This window comes from Glycine soja, chromosome 9, assembly GCF_004193775.1.
Source record: "Glycine soja cultivar W05 chromosome 9, ASM419377v2, whole genome shotgun sequence".
NCBI lineage: Eukaryota > Viridiplantae > Streptophyta > Magnoliopsida > Fabales > Fabaceae > Glycine > Glycine soja.
This window is the reverse complement of record NC_041010.1, coordinates 41384522-41400490: the sequence shown is the minus strand read 5'-3', so window position 1 is coordinate 41400490 and position 15969 is coordinate 41384522. Positions and strand designations below refer to the sequence as shown.

The 15969-nt window shown below is 30.0% G+C and overlaps 2 protein-coding genes across 2 annotated transcripts; both read right to left on the bottom strand.

Moving 5' to 3' along the window:
* Nucleotides 1–92: 92 nt before the first annotated feature.
* LOC114368956 (RNA-binding protein 34-like) lies at nt 93–3897 on the bottom strand. The gene is made up of 6 exons (XM_028326258.1): nt 3031–3897; nt 2871–2929; nt 2464–2533; nt 2208–2333; nt 1991–2119; nt 93–1011 (listed from the first exon to the last, which is right to left on the bottom strand). The coding sequence occupies exons 1-6, from the start codon at nt 3721–3723 to the stop codon at nt 529–531; spliced, it is 1560 nt and encodes a 519-aa protein (XP_028182059.1). The 5' UTR covers nt 3724–3897; the 3' UTR covers nt 93–528.
* A 7060-nt stretch (nt 3898–10957) lies between these two features.
* LOC114367042 lies at nt 10958–12141 on the bottom strand. Its single transcript, XM_028324126.1, has 3 exons — nt 11573–12141; nt 11308–11480; nt 10958–11219 (listed from the first exon to the last, which is right to left on the bottom strand). Exons 1-3 carry the CDS (start codon nt 12047–12049, stop codon nt 11108–11110), a joined length of 762 nt encoding a protein of 253 aa, XP_028179927.1. The 5' UTR covers nt 12050–12141; the 3' UTR covers nt 10958–11107.
* Nucleotides 12142–15969: the final 3828 nt, after the last annotated feature.

Genomic DNA, 15969 nt, shown 5'->3' with positions numbered 1-15969 from the left:
TATCTTTTTGGATCGGGTATGGAAATAAAGAATACAAATAACTGAATTATAGGTTTAGAAAATGAAGTTATTTTTCACTGCCTACCAATCCATTCAGATGATAAAATGATAAAATTAAATTCACCTGAATTCATTGTCATATTGAAGTGTAAAACAATATAAGAAAAAAAGATAAGGAGAAAAGAATTGACGAATGCTCCTTTCCAAGGCAGGAAATGCTACAAGCTTTAACAAGGCCTAATAGTGGAAGTTGCAACCTACCAATAAGAGCATACTATAAACTAAAATTACACAACAAATTTAAAATAAAATGAAGAGAAACGATAATGTTAAATCCTTTTAAATGAGTAAATTGTATCCCTATCCACTGATTTTTCTTAATTCTTCACCATTCGCTGTCAAATGTGCCTTCAAGTCTGCTGAGAACATTGCCTTAAAACCATGCCAGTGTTGACAAACTATTTTCACTATCAACGATTAGAGCCAAATTCTAACCAGAGCTAACAAATCCCTTACATAAGAAACATGCTACCTGTTCTTTTTTACTTTCCTATTACGTAGGGTGCTGTCTGGAGTACGACTATCAAGCTTGCGTTTCATCCCTGCTTGTTTTGGTAGATCACTCTCCTTGCCCAATTTTGCTTTAGCCTTTCTGGCAGCTACTGAAGGTCTTTTTGTCATGCGTTCTTTTGGTTTTTCTCCTCCTTGGATTTTCTTGTGCACATCAGATTTGGTTGCACGTAGACCCTGATAAGATGCATTGGTTTTTCTGTTTGACTTTGACATGTTATTACTGCTTGATGGAGACCGTGAAGCCACAGAAAACTCCTTTGCAGGGGTACTAGGAGCATGTGCTAATGGGTATGGCCTTTTTGCAGGGGTACTAGGAGCATGAGCTGATGATGGGTTTGGCCTTTTAGACGGGGTAGCATCAACTTTGGCATGAGAGAGTCTCAACTCTCGGTCACGAAGCTTCAAGTTCCGTTTCTTAACAACAAATTTAGCAGCTTCCTGCATTTACAATACATAACTTTAATAATATTTATCAATAGAGTCACTAGGAATAAGTCATTCTTTATGCCGTTTTTTCATTTTCATGCAGTAACATTAACTTTGATAACAACCTACCATGTCTCAATTAATACCCGGTCAAAACACCATTTTTAATATTAACACAACACTATGGTTTTATGCCAGTAACAACTTGAGGAGTTAACAGTGTAAACTAAAGAACAATTTATTGCATAAAGAAAAGCCATCACAAGTTAGTAATCACCATATGCTACCCTAAAATGATCCTTCTCTATAAAGTCACACATACACGCACTAAACTACACTTCGGAGTTCGGACTTGAGCAATGAAAGCCAATTGAGGGTCATTACTCATCACCCCAAATTAACCTATATATAAAATGGAAAGTGTATTGAAATTATGCTAATTGCAATAAGCAATCAGTTTTTCTCATTATTTTTGTTTCTCCTAATTGCCCAATCTAATTTTAAAAAACTGTGGAGCAGGAATATGTAAGCAAGTAAAATTTATTTCAGATACAGATTAACAAAAGAACTAACAATTACAGTGGTTTCAAACCCTTGCACTGCAAGTCCATCCACACCAATTTTGTCAAGTTTAAGAGGTTTCTTCATTGTAAGAAAATGTCCTAATGGGTGTCACTCATTGTTAGCTGTTAATAATGATATATTTTAGTTTTTAACATTTGCTAGTGAGTGAGAGTGTTAGTGCGTGTTTGGATGTGCACTTGTAAAATTCATTCGAGATCAACATGATTTTATAAAATTGATTTTAAGTAAACAATTTTAAAGTAACGTGATTTTTGTTTTAATACACATCTTAGAAAATTCATTTTCACCAACGAAAGCAAAGCACATGATAACATCTATTATAACATAACATATTTGAACTAATATAAAAGAGCCTGTAGTAAGAAATTTTGTGAAAACATACTATTCAAGAACCTGAACAGCATACCTTGGTTTTAAATAGCACATAAGCAATACCCTTTCCAACATTAAGATGAGGATCTCGAACAACTCTGACAGCTTCTATACTTGATTCCAGGTTGGATATACCACAAAATAATTGATAAAGCTCTTCATCCTGCAGAAAAGGATCACATGATAGATCCATTAGACAACAATGATGCAATTATGTGACCTCAAATATAAAACTCTCTTTAGAAACACACCTTCACATCAAATGGGAGGTTGCCCACAAAAACAGTTCTCTTATCATCATAAAGTGGAGTACTCTCCCCTTTATGTTTCTTGCGGGGTGGGCATGCCCTATCAACACGAATGTGATTTCCTTCAACCTACAGCCAGATGAATAAACAATAATATTTAAAAACTGTCAACTGCAAACCTTCAGAAAAGAAAATACAAGGTAAGCACCATATTTGATTTTGATCCAATCCAACCCAACTTAGAGAAACAAGAGAATACCAGGGACATGTTGTGTGACAAAGAAGCCTGTGCCGATTGCTCTGTTTTGAAAACAATGTATGCATGAACACTGCAAAAATCACAATACTTGTCAATTAGAAACACAAGAAAATGTATCCTTTACACGGAAAAAAGCTTGTATTCTTATCAGACTTACTACAAGTCACTTAAGACCACTTTGCAAAATAAAAATACATGAAAGGAGTGTTTACAGCTCTCCTTGATATGAAATAAAGAAATAAAAACAACGTAATGATTTCTCCAAGCCCAAAACGAACAGGTTTTACCTTTCTATTGAATCCATAGAATCATTTCAAATTTCAAATCAAATGACATATACAGAATAACCGCATTCTCTACAAACAATTAACAATATTCTCATTAATCATTCAATTCAGAACCATTACCTATCAGCAGCATCGTTTATTTTCTTCGCAAGGATAGCTCCCTTTCTAGGTTTCTTGGTCTGGTTCATCATGAAAAACAAGCAAACACAAAGTTATCATCCCCAAAAAAAAATTGAAACTTTAATAGTAGAAAACACACACGTGAAAAGGGGAAACCTACATCTTGTATTGGGACAGAACGAATCCTCACAGACTCAACCTCACCAAACTTCTTAAACTCCTTCAAAAGAGTCTTCTTTTTCACCTTGAGAGGCAAATTCCCAACGAAAACAGTCCTTAAGAGTTTATCCTCATCATCAAAACCCTCCTTTGAAACCATCATATCAGCTGGATCATCCAACGTCTTCCTCTTGATCCCAACGGTTTTATTCTCAAGCCCTTCCTCCACAATCCCATACTTCTTCTCCTCCCAATCTTTCTCAACTTCGCCCCTTTTCCTTTTCCTCTTCCCACTCGCTTCTGCACCCACAATAAGGTCTTTTCCTTCGTCGGAATCGCGTTTCCTCTTCTTCTCCGATTTATCCGAAGCTTCGATTACGGAAACAACGGTATCGATGGCTGGGGCTGGGGTTTTGTCCGTTTTTTCCTTGTTCCTCTTCCGCTTCTTTTCCTCGCCGGAATCGGTGTTCACGGGGTGGTCGCCGTCGTTAGGGTTCTGAGTGCGGTTTGTTGAGTCGGAAAGTGGAGTAGGTTTTCTTCGAAAGGGGTTGTCATCGGAAAATAGAGAGGCGGCGGTGGTTGCGGTGGTCCGTTCCGGCGCGATGGCGAAGAGCTTGCTGAAAATGCTGGAAGGTGTTGAAACGGTGTCGGTTTGGGAGGATTGTTGTAAGTCCTTTTGTTTCCTCTTACCCATTTCGTTAATTGGATTGGGACGAAGGAATTGGAAATCGGTGATGGAGTTGTTCTAAAAAACAAGAGTTTTTTCAAGAAACCCTAGAATCGGTTTAAGTTGGAATGGAAGGAGGGAAGGTATATACAATTGCCAGTAGACAACTTCAAAAATATTTTTTCACAGACAAAGAAGAAAACCCCTTGAAAGCATCAAATATTTTTTATTGTTATTTCTACCAACAAAGATGCTTCAATTATTATTTATTTATTACTGTCAAAAAAATTATTATTTATTATTGAAATATTATTCATTAATAAATGTATAGATTAATTGGCGGCTGAAAAACTTATCAACAAAATATATATAATATATGAATTTGTTGTCATTTAATAATTATTATACATGATAAATTTTTATAATAATTATTTTAAAAGTTAAATTTAATTTTATTGTTTAATAAAATTAATTTTTTTACATTAGCAATCCATGTTATTAACAAAAATTAATAACAGGCTATTAATTTGTGTGTCATATGTTTGTGTGAATTGATATTGATAAATGATAATTTAATTATTATAATGAGTTTGAAATAACATAAAAAAAAATTAGTTACAACTTACAAATATCATATTTTTCGGTAAAGGCGTTTACAGCACTCATGCTCCTGTGCAATTAAGCATCAATAGCAAAACAACAATGACAAGTTTAATGAGTGTGATTGAGAATCATAAAATCTACAAAATTATAATTATTTTTTAATATTTTAAATACTACAAATAGTTGCCTAATAAAAAATTAAAAATAGTATTTTTTTAATCAAAACTAAACAAATTGTAAACATAGTAATTATTTCCTTGAAATAAACCCTAAACCCTAAAAATAGTAATTACTCCCTTGAAATAAACTATATTAAACATGTATTAAATAAAATATTTTTAAAGTTGTTTAAACTTTTAACTTAACTGTGTCTGATCTTAAGTTTATAATTTACAAATTTTTTTATTATTGTAATTTTTAATATATTTGTAATGTCTTTTTATTTTAAATATATATTTATCTTTGTGTTGGTGCGTTTTTATGTGCGTGCATGAGTATGTGTATGCTTGTAAGTATATTTATATGTATCAATAAGAAATTAAATTAAAAACAAAAAAATTGAAACATATTGTTATATTGAAAAAATATTTTTAAAACATATATTTATATTAAAAATAAATGATTTTGAATTTTTATATTTATACTAAAACTATATTAGAAGAACTTAACTTATATACAATTAATTAAAGTTATTTAAGTAATTTCAAATTACAAATACTTGTAAGTTTAGATTATTATCTACTCACACCTCGTTAATAAATAAATAGAATAAAAAATGATTTGTCTTGCCCTTATATTATTTATGATGTATATTCAATATTTTTAAAAAAATGATAATTGAATCTTTAAATAGTAATACTTTCTTTGTTCCAAAATATAAGTCGTTTTAGAGAATAAAAAGAATTGTTCCAAAATATAAGTTATTTTACAAAATCAATACTACATTAAATATATTTTCAAAAATTACTCTCAATCAATAGTTCATGCATTAATACAACGAATTTTTTAAACTCATTTTTTTAAGTCATTAGTATTTACTCATGCATTTATATCATTGATCAATTCTAAAAACCATTTGTTTTTTCATATCTGGCACAAGATAATGGATACTTTTTAATTAATTAGGTGAAGTGAAAAGATCTTAGTCCATAAGTTTGTATAAAAATTTGTTATTATTAATGAGAATTTTGTGTAGTAAGAGTAAATGAGTAAAAGTACTATTTAATTAGACATAAAAGAGTATTTTAATAAATTCAACAAATTAATTATTTTTCTTAATGCATGTGTAATAACTTTAAATGACTTATATTTTAAAACAGATAGAATATTAATTATCTTAATTAACAACTTGAATATATTAATTATCTTAATTATTCTTTTAATATATCAATTGTTTAAATCAAGTATGATAGATTTAAGCAAATAAACAATATCAACATTTTTTAAGTAAATGAATTTGTTCTTAATACTAATTCTTTTTTAAAAAAATTATTAAATGAGAAGATATATTATTATAGGGTAATCATAATATTTCCCAGAATGTGATTCCTAAAAATATAACATGAAACTTTGAAATAAACATTCTAAATAAGTTAATTCATTCCTTTTTTTTCCATGCTTTGATTGAATTTTATTTTGTTTGTTTTAACAATAAATAAATAAATTAATTACACACGAGCTAATTTCACACATGTGCAAACATACAAAGTCAGTAACTCTGTTTTATATAATATATAGATAAATATCGATGTAAATATATTATTTGCATATTCAACATTTAAAAAAACAATTGAATCTTTAAATCATGATATTAACTATCTTAATTACTCTTTTAATATATCAATTGCCTAAATCAATGATGGTAGGTTTAAGCAAATAAATCATACCAACCTTTTCTTTTAAGTAAATGAGTTGGCCCTTAAAAATATATTTTTTTTAAAAATATATTAAATGAAAAGATATATTGTTGTGGGTTAGTCATAATGTTTCTCGAAATATGATTCCCGGAAATATAACATGATACCTTGAAACATAAAGTTGTTCATGGGTTGAATTGGGTTGAATTTGACTAAACTCGTCACTCAACCGATCACGGGTTAGATTGAGTTTATGATTTTTATTTTTTTACATACCTGATCCACTTTAACCTAGTCATAAACAGATTGGGTGAGGTTGGGTTAATCGGGTTTTAATCTTTTAAAAATTATTTCTTATTTTGTAAAAATTATTTTTTTAGAATAATAATTGATTTTTGTCAAATTGTTTGTAAGTATATGATGACTAAATAAACCAAAAAAATATCAAATTGTGTCAATATTTGACTAAAGAATTTATGATTTCAATACTAATATAATATTTTATTTTATATAAAAATAAAATATTATATTAGCATGAGAAAACATAAATAAAATTAAGACAAAAATAAAAAAAAAAATTAATAAAATTACGAGTGATTTGATTTAATAAATTATATGAACTAAAAATTAATGTATTTTCTATTTAATAATTAATTTAATTATATGATATAAGTTAGGTCGGGTAGGTTTGGGTGAAGAAAAAAAAATCTATTATTCTACCCATGTATGATTATGTCTTGATTGGTTTAAGTCAGATCCAACTCAAATACTTAAAGAATCCAAATAAATATAATTTGGTTGGGTTGGGTCAAGAGTTGGCCCAGATTTGTAAAAATCTCTATAACCCTATTGAAACAAATGTTTCAAATAAATTATTATTTTTTTATTTTTTTCATTGAATTTTATTTTGTTCGCTTTAATGGAAAAGATAAATTAATCATGCAAGACCTAATTTTATCATTGTTTGTCACGGGAGTAACTATATTATCTATGATAGTCCTACTTAACTTGAACACATTTTTTTAATGTTATGTTATTGGTTTTAAAAAAACAGTGTTATTAATATGTTATCCATATTGTAAAACTTACTTTAATTCATTTGAGTAAAATATTGAATTTGAGTATTGTGAATAGAAAAATATGATTGAAAAAGAAAATCTTACTAAAAATGAGTTTATCAATTTTGTTTACCACCTCTTTTAACCTAAGGTAATGTTAAAGTTTACACCAAGTGGTGTTTGAGTTGGAGTTTTTTACTTCTTTGGGCAAATTTACTTACTATGAATATAATACACAACATGTTGATTTTCTCTCTCACGTTAAACATAAAAGTGCTCTACGCAATTGTAACTTGAAAAATGAGAGACTGAACTGTGTTATTGTAAAAAGAAAATCAAGCTGTTAAAAAATAACTTCTGAAATAAAAAAAAATCACAAAAACGAATTTTCAAAAACCGAGTAAACACTCATCCCAATTGGTTATGTTCGTGTTTTTCTTCAATTATATTATCAAATGGCATCAGACAAGTGAAATAAAACAGTGTGTGTATGCTGTCATCCATTAAATTGGACAATTGAAATATAGCATTCCCTTTCCCCACTGGAAATGATATGCGACGAATTAAAAGACCGGATAATCATAGTAATTTATGTTGTGGCCTCTGAAGCATGGTACTCTTAAAAGCATAGGTACGGCTAAAATCATGTCTTACACGTACGGGTACGGATACCTGCCCAAAAAAGACTTCAAAGAAAAAATGGATACTTTTTTTGGTAAATATTGATTACGTATCCAAGTTCAATAATTAAAAATATTATCCTTTTATAAAAAAGAGTAAGAATTATAAAGAGAATGAGCACTAAATGTAAAATATTGGCGGAAATAAATGAGATCCAAGATTGAAATTGCTGATTTTTTTTATGAACCAGATTTGGAGATATTTCTTTTCATTTATTGTGAAAAAAAATATGAAATTAAAACTTTTATGTGTGATATCATGATTATGCTTAAGTGTCATAAATTTTAGTCGAACATTTATTTATTAATAGATGCTTTTTTGAAGAATCTAAAATCGTTTTATATTATAAATTATGCTTATATTTGTTTTTTCATCATTTATAAAATATAATCCCACTTATATTAAATTCTATTGTTAATATATACATATTTTATTATTTTTTTAAGAATTTGTATTACCCTAATTTTTTAGAAAATCTCCCGATTACCCTAAATTTTTAGGAAATTTAGTATCCGTATCCATGAATCATAGGTTGTGGCTCACATTATTTTTGTCTGCAATAAAAAGGGAGCTGAGCTGAATTGATAAAGACAAAGGCAGATATTTTTCTAAAAGGTCGATATAATTAGTTTTTTAACAAAATCTTACTTTCTTTCTTAAATAGTTAAATACATCGTAAAATAATACTTAAAAAAATATTAGAAATTATGATAAATAGTTTTTATATATTGAAAATTCTTTAAATTAGAATCTGAAAGTTAGTAAAATGTCATCAATTGATAGACTAAATTGATAAATATTTTATAGAATTTTATCTGGGGACTAAATAAGAGAAAAAATATACTTAATAGACTAATAAATTAGTGATTTATTTTTAATTTCATTTTATACCTAGTTATTTCGTCTTTATCTCACATTCATCCATCCCATTCTTTTTCTCATCTCGTTTTAGTTTTTATGTCTTTATTTGTTATATTTATCATTTTCGTGTCCTTTATTTGTTCTTTCTATCTCGTTTGTTTTTTTCATGCACTAAAAAGTAGAGGTTACGTACAACATTTTCCTTACTTAGTTAATCTAGTGTAGCTGCAATGAAAGGAGGGATGAATTGAGAAACCTAATACACAGAGGCAGATATTTATTTATCTAAAAGGTCAGTCAGCAATATATAATTAATTTACTGTAGCTGCAATGAGAGGAATGCTGAATTGGTCAGATATTTTTCTAAAAGGTCAGCATGGTCGTATAAAATTACTTAATCACTGTAGTTTGATTAGATGTTTTTTCTGTTCAATTGTAGAAATGGTAGGTCCGATTTAATCTATTTGATAGGCATATTGCTGTCTCTATACTAGCTAAGCAGCTTGAAAGCCTAATCCAAAATTAATTTGGATTTGTATCTCAAAAAAGCACTTGCAAGTTGTAATTACGCACGCTAAATATGTTCCAAACAATAAATAGGAATTAACCCTAGTTACTATCTTTTTAACAGCAGAATCCATGCTTTCCCATTGTAGAGCAGTTTGGCGAACAGAAATAAGAGCTTTTCAGTATTGTTCCCGTATGTCAAAGATAATTTATAAACACCTTTTATTTTTAACTTATCAAAGCGTCTTTAGACCAATGTCAAAACGATCACAATATCTTAGTTGCGGTGACTCCAACTATATATAGAGTATAGTCTACTTGAGGTTGCAATTTAGAGACGGAAACTGCATAAAAACTGATTACAGTTGATGAAAGTGATTAGCCAAAACGTTAAACTTATTCTTGGTTACCAACTAAAAACACTTATCTCAACCCATGACAGAAACAGATTCCGGACAAATTAACCTTAGCTACAAAAAGCGATTTAGCTGGTTTATAAAATCCAGAACAACAAGAACGCCACGTACACCAATAATCTATCTACATTGAATCGATGCAATTAATTAATGAGCAACCAAGATTAAGTGGTAAGTAAGGAAAATTAGGACTGCATTAACAAAACTTTACAACTCGGTAGACTAATAATATCATCATAATACCGCAAAGAGTTACATGTACAAACAAGTTACAATTACATGGCACAGGCTGTAGAAGGAACAAGAAGGAACGAAAAGGACACACAGAGGGTTTCGCTTTCAGTTCAGTCTCTCATCTTCTAGTGTATGGCCTTTTTTTGTAGCTTACGGTTGGTTAGATACATCAAACAAACGAGAACATTACTATTGTATTGTTACGTCAAAAATTAATATATTACAATAATTTTTAATTATAATTTATGAATTTTTTTCAATACACACTTGGATAGCAAAATTAAAACTAAAAATATTTAATTGTTACAGGAAAATTACAATAATCTTAACTTTAAAAAAATATTATTTCTCTCATTTTTTTCATAAATAGTTTTCTTGTTCGTTGACATTCAACTACATATCGCATGAAAGATCTGATAAGTTAAATTAATCAAGCAATACTTAGTAACAAGTAAATGAAATAAAATATAGAAAAATGTATAAGAATGAATTGAAAAAAAAGACCCTAATTCCTTTAGATTTTGTATCATTGTTACATCATCCGTAATAACGGTTCCCCAAATCCTTTAATTTCCATTCTCAATTTTTTGGTCTCCTATAAATAGATAATTTTTCTGATAGTTGGACAAATCATAATGAAAGAAGAAATATAAATGAAATAGTGGAGAGGGAGTGATTTTCCAATCTTAGTTAATGGATCAATTTTAATATGTATACTGCTCTGTTATTGCGGTAGAAATTAATTTATTGAGATACAAGTGAGGAAGAAAGTAAAACCACCAAAAAATTCCAAAAAAAATAAAGATTAAAGAAGAATAGTTATTGTTACTACTTTAATATAATTAATGATAAAATAATCTAAAAAATACAAACAACAAAATAATTACACAAAGTTACATCTCTTTATATATAAGTATAAATTATTATAACTAAGGGAAGAGAGTCACTCTGTCTCTCTATCTATTTTAAATAAAAATAAAATAAAAGAAAGAAAAAGAGTTTAGAAGTTAAACAAAATAAGGAAAAGGAAGTAACTAATAAAAAGTAGTGAAATATTTGTTAAAAAAATAAACTAATGAAAAATAAAATTGTCTAAAAAATGTATATGAGTTACTTTTCATTCGTGTAACGCCAATTAGAAATATAACACGCATGTGGCATATTCTTGAACCCCCTAATAAGTTAACTACATTAATTAAAAAGCAGCGATCATCTCCGTCGCCGTTATCTCCGTCACTCCTCCGTTAACAACTTCTTCTTCCTCCTCCGCTTCCCACATGAAGTGCGCATACGATCCCAGAACCGTACTGCATAGTAAAATAATAATAGAAACAATTATTAATTATTATCGTTATTCTGTGTTTGGCTAAAATGTGAGATTGATTAGTATCATACCAATCATTAGGAGCGGCGTGAATGGCTTGGTCAAAGTAAGATTTGGCTCTGTCTTCGTCCCTCTGCGTTTCCCAAATAAGCGTTCCGTAGAGAGAAAGCAATTCGCCATCGCCAGGGTTCGCGAGAATCGCTCTTCCGTAATATTCCTCTGCTCTCGCCGTGTCTTTCTCCACCTGTCAAAATTTCAAATCGTTCACTCTTTTTTTTTTCTTTCTTATCGAATGATTCAACGGTTTTGGTTTGTTTGAGGAACGGTTTGACGCACCTCGTGAAGAAATTTGCCGTAGTTTCTCAGCAGAAGCGCGTCCGTCGGATTTGACCTCAACATTTCCTCGTAGTACGCGCCGATTTTCATCCATTCGCGGCCGTTTCCGCCGGTGAGACATGTTCCACCGTTATCGCCGCCGTCTCCACCTCCGAATCGTAGATCCTCCGGCCGGATTCCGAGCTTGCGCGGAGCGGCGTCGGAGAGGAATTCCTCTTCGTGAGGCACGATCGGCGGGAACGAGCGCGATCCGGTTCGGTTCAGATCCCGGCGAACGCCGAAATTCTCGCCGTCGCGCTCCGACGAGAATCTGCGGGGGTTGGAGTGGGAAGAATGCATGGAAAGCCTGGGAGAATGAGCGAGACTCTTGTCGGCGGCGGCGAAGGAGGCTTGGCGCGTGAGTGAGACTCGCGGTGAAGCGGGGAGGAGCGTGTTCTGGACCGGCACGGAGCCGGTTCGGATGAGAGAAGCTCTCATAGTTTTGAATTGATGAGACTTTGAGAAGGTTTGAGTGTGGAAAGAAAGTTCGCTGAATCAGCCCTCACTTCTTTAAAAGTGTTCATCGATCACCCTTTATGTATCCGGTGGTTAATGGTGATGGCTAAACATACGTAATTTTCTAAACGAATCTTAGCCGTTGATCCGCTGAAATGGTTGACCGTAGTGGCCACTAGATTACGACACGCGTCCAGAGCGCACGTGCACTCCTGAATCCTGATGATGCCAAATTATATATAGTAGTAGTATTTAATTTAATTATTTAATATTTATTACTATTTTACTATACAAGTTTTATTATCTTTTCAGTGGGCAAAGGAGTAAGTTTGTCCCGCAAAGCCTGCAACTGGAAAGCCCGCTATGTAAAGTCCGTATTTTTAATGGGCTTATTTTCTCAAGTCCGCACCCATCTTGGATAGTCTGCATGTTTAACGAGTTTTATTTGACAAAAAAAAGTAATTTCTTTATTTCCAGAAAATCAACAAGTCAAATTAATTATGAAGACTAAGAAGAAAAAATATATTATTTGATAAAGTTTTTTTTCAAAATAAAATATAAATTTTGATCAATTTCAAATCATTTTAAAAATTAACTACAAATTATCTAATTAGAAAAATTATTTGTCTAAAATGGTAACATAATTTACGACTTAAGCTCCCAAAAAAACATTTTTTTACATTATGTTTATTTAATATATAATTTTATACTGAATTAAAAATATTATATCACCATTCATCAATTATTAGATCAGATAGAAAATACTTGATTTTTTTAAAATTTTATTTACACTCCTTATTTATTAGTATAATATATATTTTTATATTAAAATATAAAAGGCCCACAAGGATCCGCAAAGCCCACGGGTAAAATCCATTTAACCCGCGAGTTACGCAGTGCGGACTAAAAAACCCACAATTTAAATAAATTCAAAATATATATTAAGGTCTGTATATCATGAGTTGTTGGTTTCGCAATAGCCTACCTCTAGTCAGAATTGAAGAGTGGGTTTTTTTCTTAACAAAAGCATTCGTACCAAAAGGCCATTTTAAAATTGTTTACGAAGGAAAATCCGTTTTATTTTACTTCTTGCTTAAATTATAATTAAATGAAACACGGAATAATATTAATAGAATGAACATGGTAAGGTTAAAAACAGATTACACAGAGACTTCTAAGGTTTCGAAAGTGGCTTTTCTATGGGAGAAAGGAGCTAAAACAACGGGAAGTACATGAAGGGTGATTAAGTGTAGATATTACGCCACGTTGATAAAGAATCGCGCGATCAAAGCAAAGTGAGAGACAGGTACATTATAATTAATTTGCAAAAATGCATAGTGCAATTTACAAGTCTGATCAACTTTTTGTGAATCATGTGAATGGGGCAAGCAAGGTAGAATTGTCAAACAAGTGACAAGAGCTTCTTTTATTTTTATTTGTTTATCTTTGTGTTTGTTAATGTTTAAGGAATTTTCCGACCAATTCTGTTGCAGTAGTAACTTAATGTTTCTCAACCAAACTACACAGGGTGACCATGTTACACATTGCCTTAATGGTTATATATAGTGATTATAGGTAAATATGTTTCTTACAGATTGCCTTAATGGATCCAACAAACAGAACTGCGTGCAAATTAAGGACTTGGTTTTTCAACAGAATTTTTTTAGCCGCATATTTATTTCTTTGAAAAAGAAACGCATATAAATATTAATTATAATGAATAAATCGCAATACATACAAAATATACATCTATCAATAGATAAAAATAGTTTTCAATATGTCTTCTATGTTTATAATAATAATAATAATCAACAGAGTAATAAACCATGCAGAGCCCGTTTTGTCATGCATGCATTGCATCTGCATGAATTTTTTACTTTGGAAAGTGAGCCCCGGTAACACGTGTACTCTCTGGCCCATGTGATCTCACGTGATAGGTAAAACATTCTATAAGCCCAACGAGTGCCACTTGGCTGGTTCATTAACTAGTAAGGAGAACAGCTTTAAGGTGAGTATTATATATACTGCTCCAATCAATTAAAAAATAAGATATATTGAAATAATACTAAAGTTTGCATTAAGGTCTGTGTCAAAATTATTATATAAACGCTGTATTATATTATAAACACATATCTATTATATTATTGTTATAAAAATTGATAGCTTTAAAATATTAATATATCTAATAACTTTGTGCATCGTTTAAATTGTGTGATTGTTGTGGTAAGTATTGTTCGATTATTATTGTATATGTGAGACCACAGTATCTACCAAAACTTAAAATAAAAAATTAATATAACGGTAATTTGTGAAGTCTTTAGCAATGATCTTTTGGAGACATTTTTTTTCTATTTAAGTGGCAAAATGAAGACAATTAATATATTTTAGCGCATGGTAATACTAGGTGTATTTTTGTTAATTTAAGCTATAGAAGTGATGTTCAGCTCTTTCATTTCATTTACTATCTCAATAGATTGGAAAATAATAAACAAAATTGACGAGTAGATAGAAAATCCATACAAACTACTTAACAATCTAATTTATCTATATTGGGTGATTATTTCATCACTCAACAAGAATTTTAAGAAATAATTACTACATTTGCTTTATTTTTAAAAATAATCGATATCCCATGCATTATAGACTTTTTTTTCTATTTTTTGTGGTAGAAAGTTTTATTACGTTTCTTTTTTCTTTTTATTTAAAATAAAAGTTACATAAACTAGTAGATATTTTTGTAGAAATTATTATTTGTTAGAACTTAAATATTTAGATAATTAAAAGAAAATCAGCTCCCTTTTATGTATTTTGGATCCGTCCCTGTTCATATTTAAATAAAAGATATAATTTTAATATATTATGTATGATAAAACAAATAAACGGTGACTAACAAAAAAAGTAATACATTTTAGAAATAACTATATCAGCATAAAATTAATATTTGATAGTGTAAAATAAATAATTTAAAATAATATATGTTTTATAACTTATCACCATTTCACGGACAAAAAAATAATACAGGCAAATGGAGTTAGTCTAGGCCTAACTAAAATATTGATTGTAATTTTTATAATTCAAATATTCCTTGATTATACTATGGGCCAAACGGAGTTATTGCATCGCAGCAGGTCCAATTGAGTCATAACATAATCACCTGAGCGCCCCACCCAAATAAATTTATGAAAAGTAATTAATCTTTCTTTTTAAAATTTTTTTGTTCCAACTTTCTTTTCTATAAAAAAATATTTTTTTAAATCATATCACGAATTTATTATGATAACTTAATAAGTTACTTTATATTTATAAATTCTTATTTGAGGAACTTATTTAATTTTAGAAACTAATTTGACAACCGTATAGTTTTGGTTTTTTTAACTTGCCTGTGTTTGCTGCTGCTGATACAATTGGGCTTAGAGAAGCCCGTTTATTTGGGCTTTTAAAAGAGTTAAGTTGGGATAATAAAACTTTTCATGTTAGGCTAAAGTGTCTTTCGTCTTCTTCTTGGTTTTTGTGAGATATCCTTTAATAATAGATTAAAAATATAATTTTTGTTCCCTTATTTTTTAAAATCATTTTATTCTTTTTGTTTTTTAATGTCAAAATTATAAATTTTGTCTCCCAATTTATCTCCAATTTCAAATTTGGCCCCCCATTAATTTAATTCACAAATTTGATCTTCCTATTTTATAAAATCGTGCAATGTTTGATTCCACAGGTCACAATTGGACGTTGACCGTTAACAAGTGATGTTGTCTGTCACATGTCATGTTCTTATTGGATGATAACTGTCACGTGTCATGTTTTGATTGAATGTCAACTCCATGAAAGATGAAATGAATTGTTGTTTTCATTGACCAATCAGACACATGACAGTTATCATCCAATAAGAACATGACACGTGA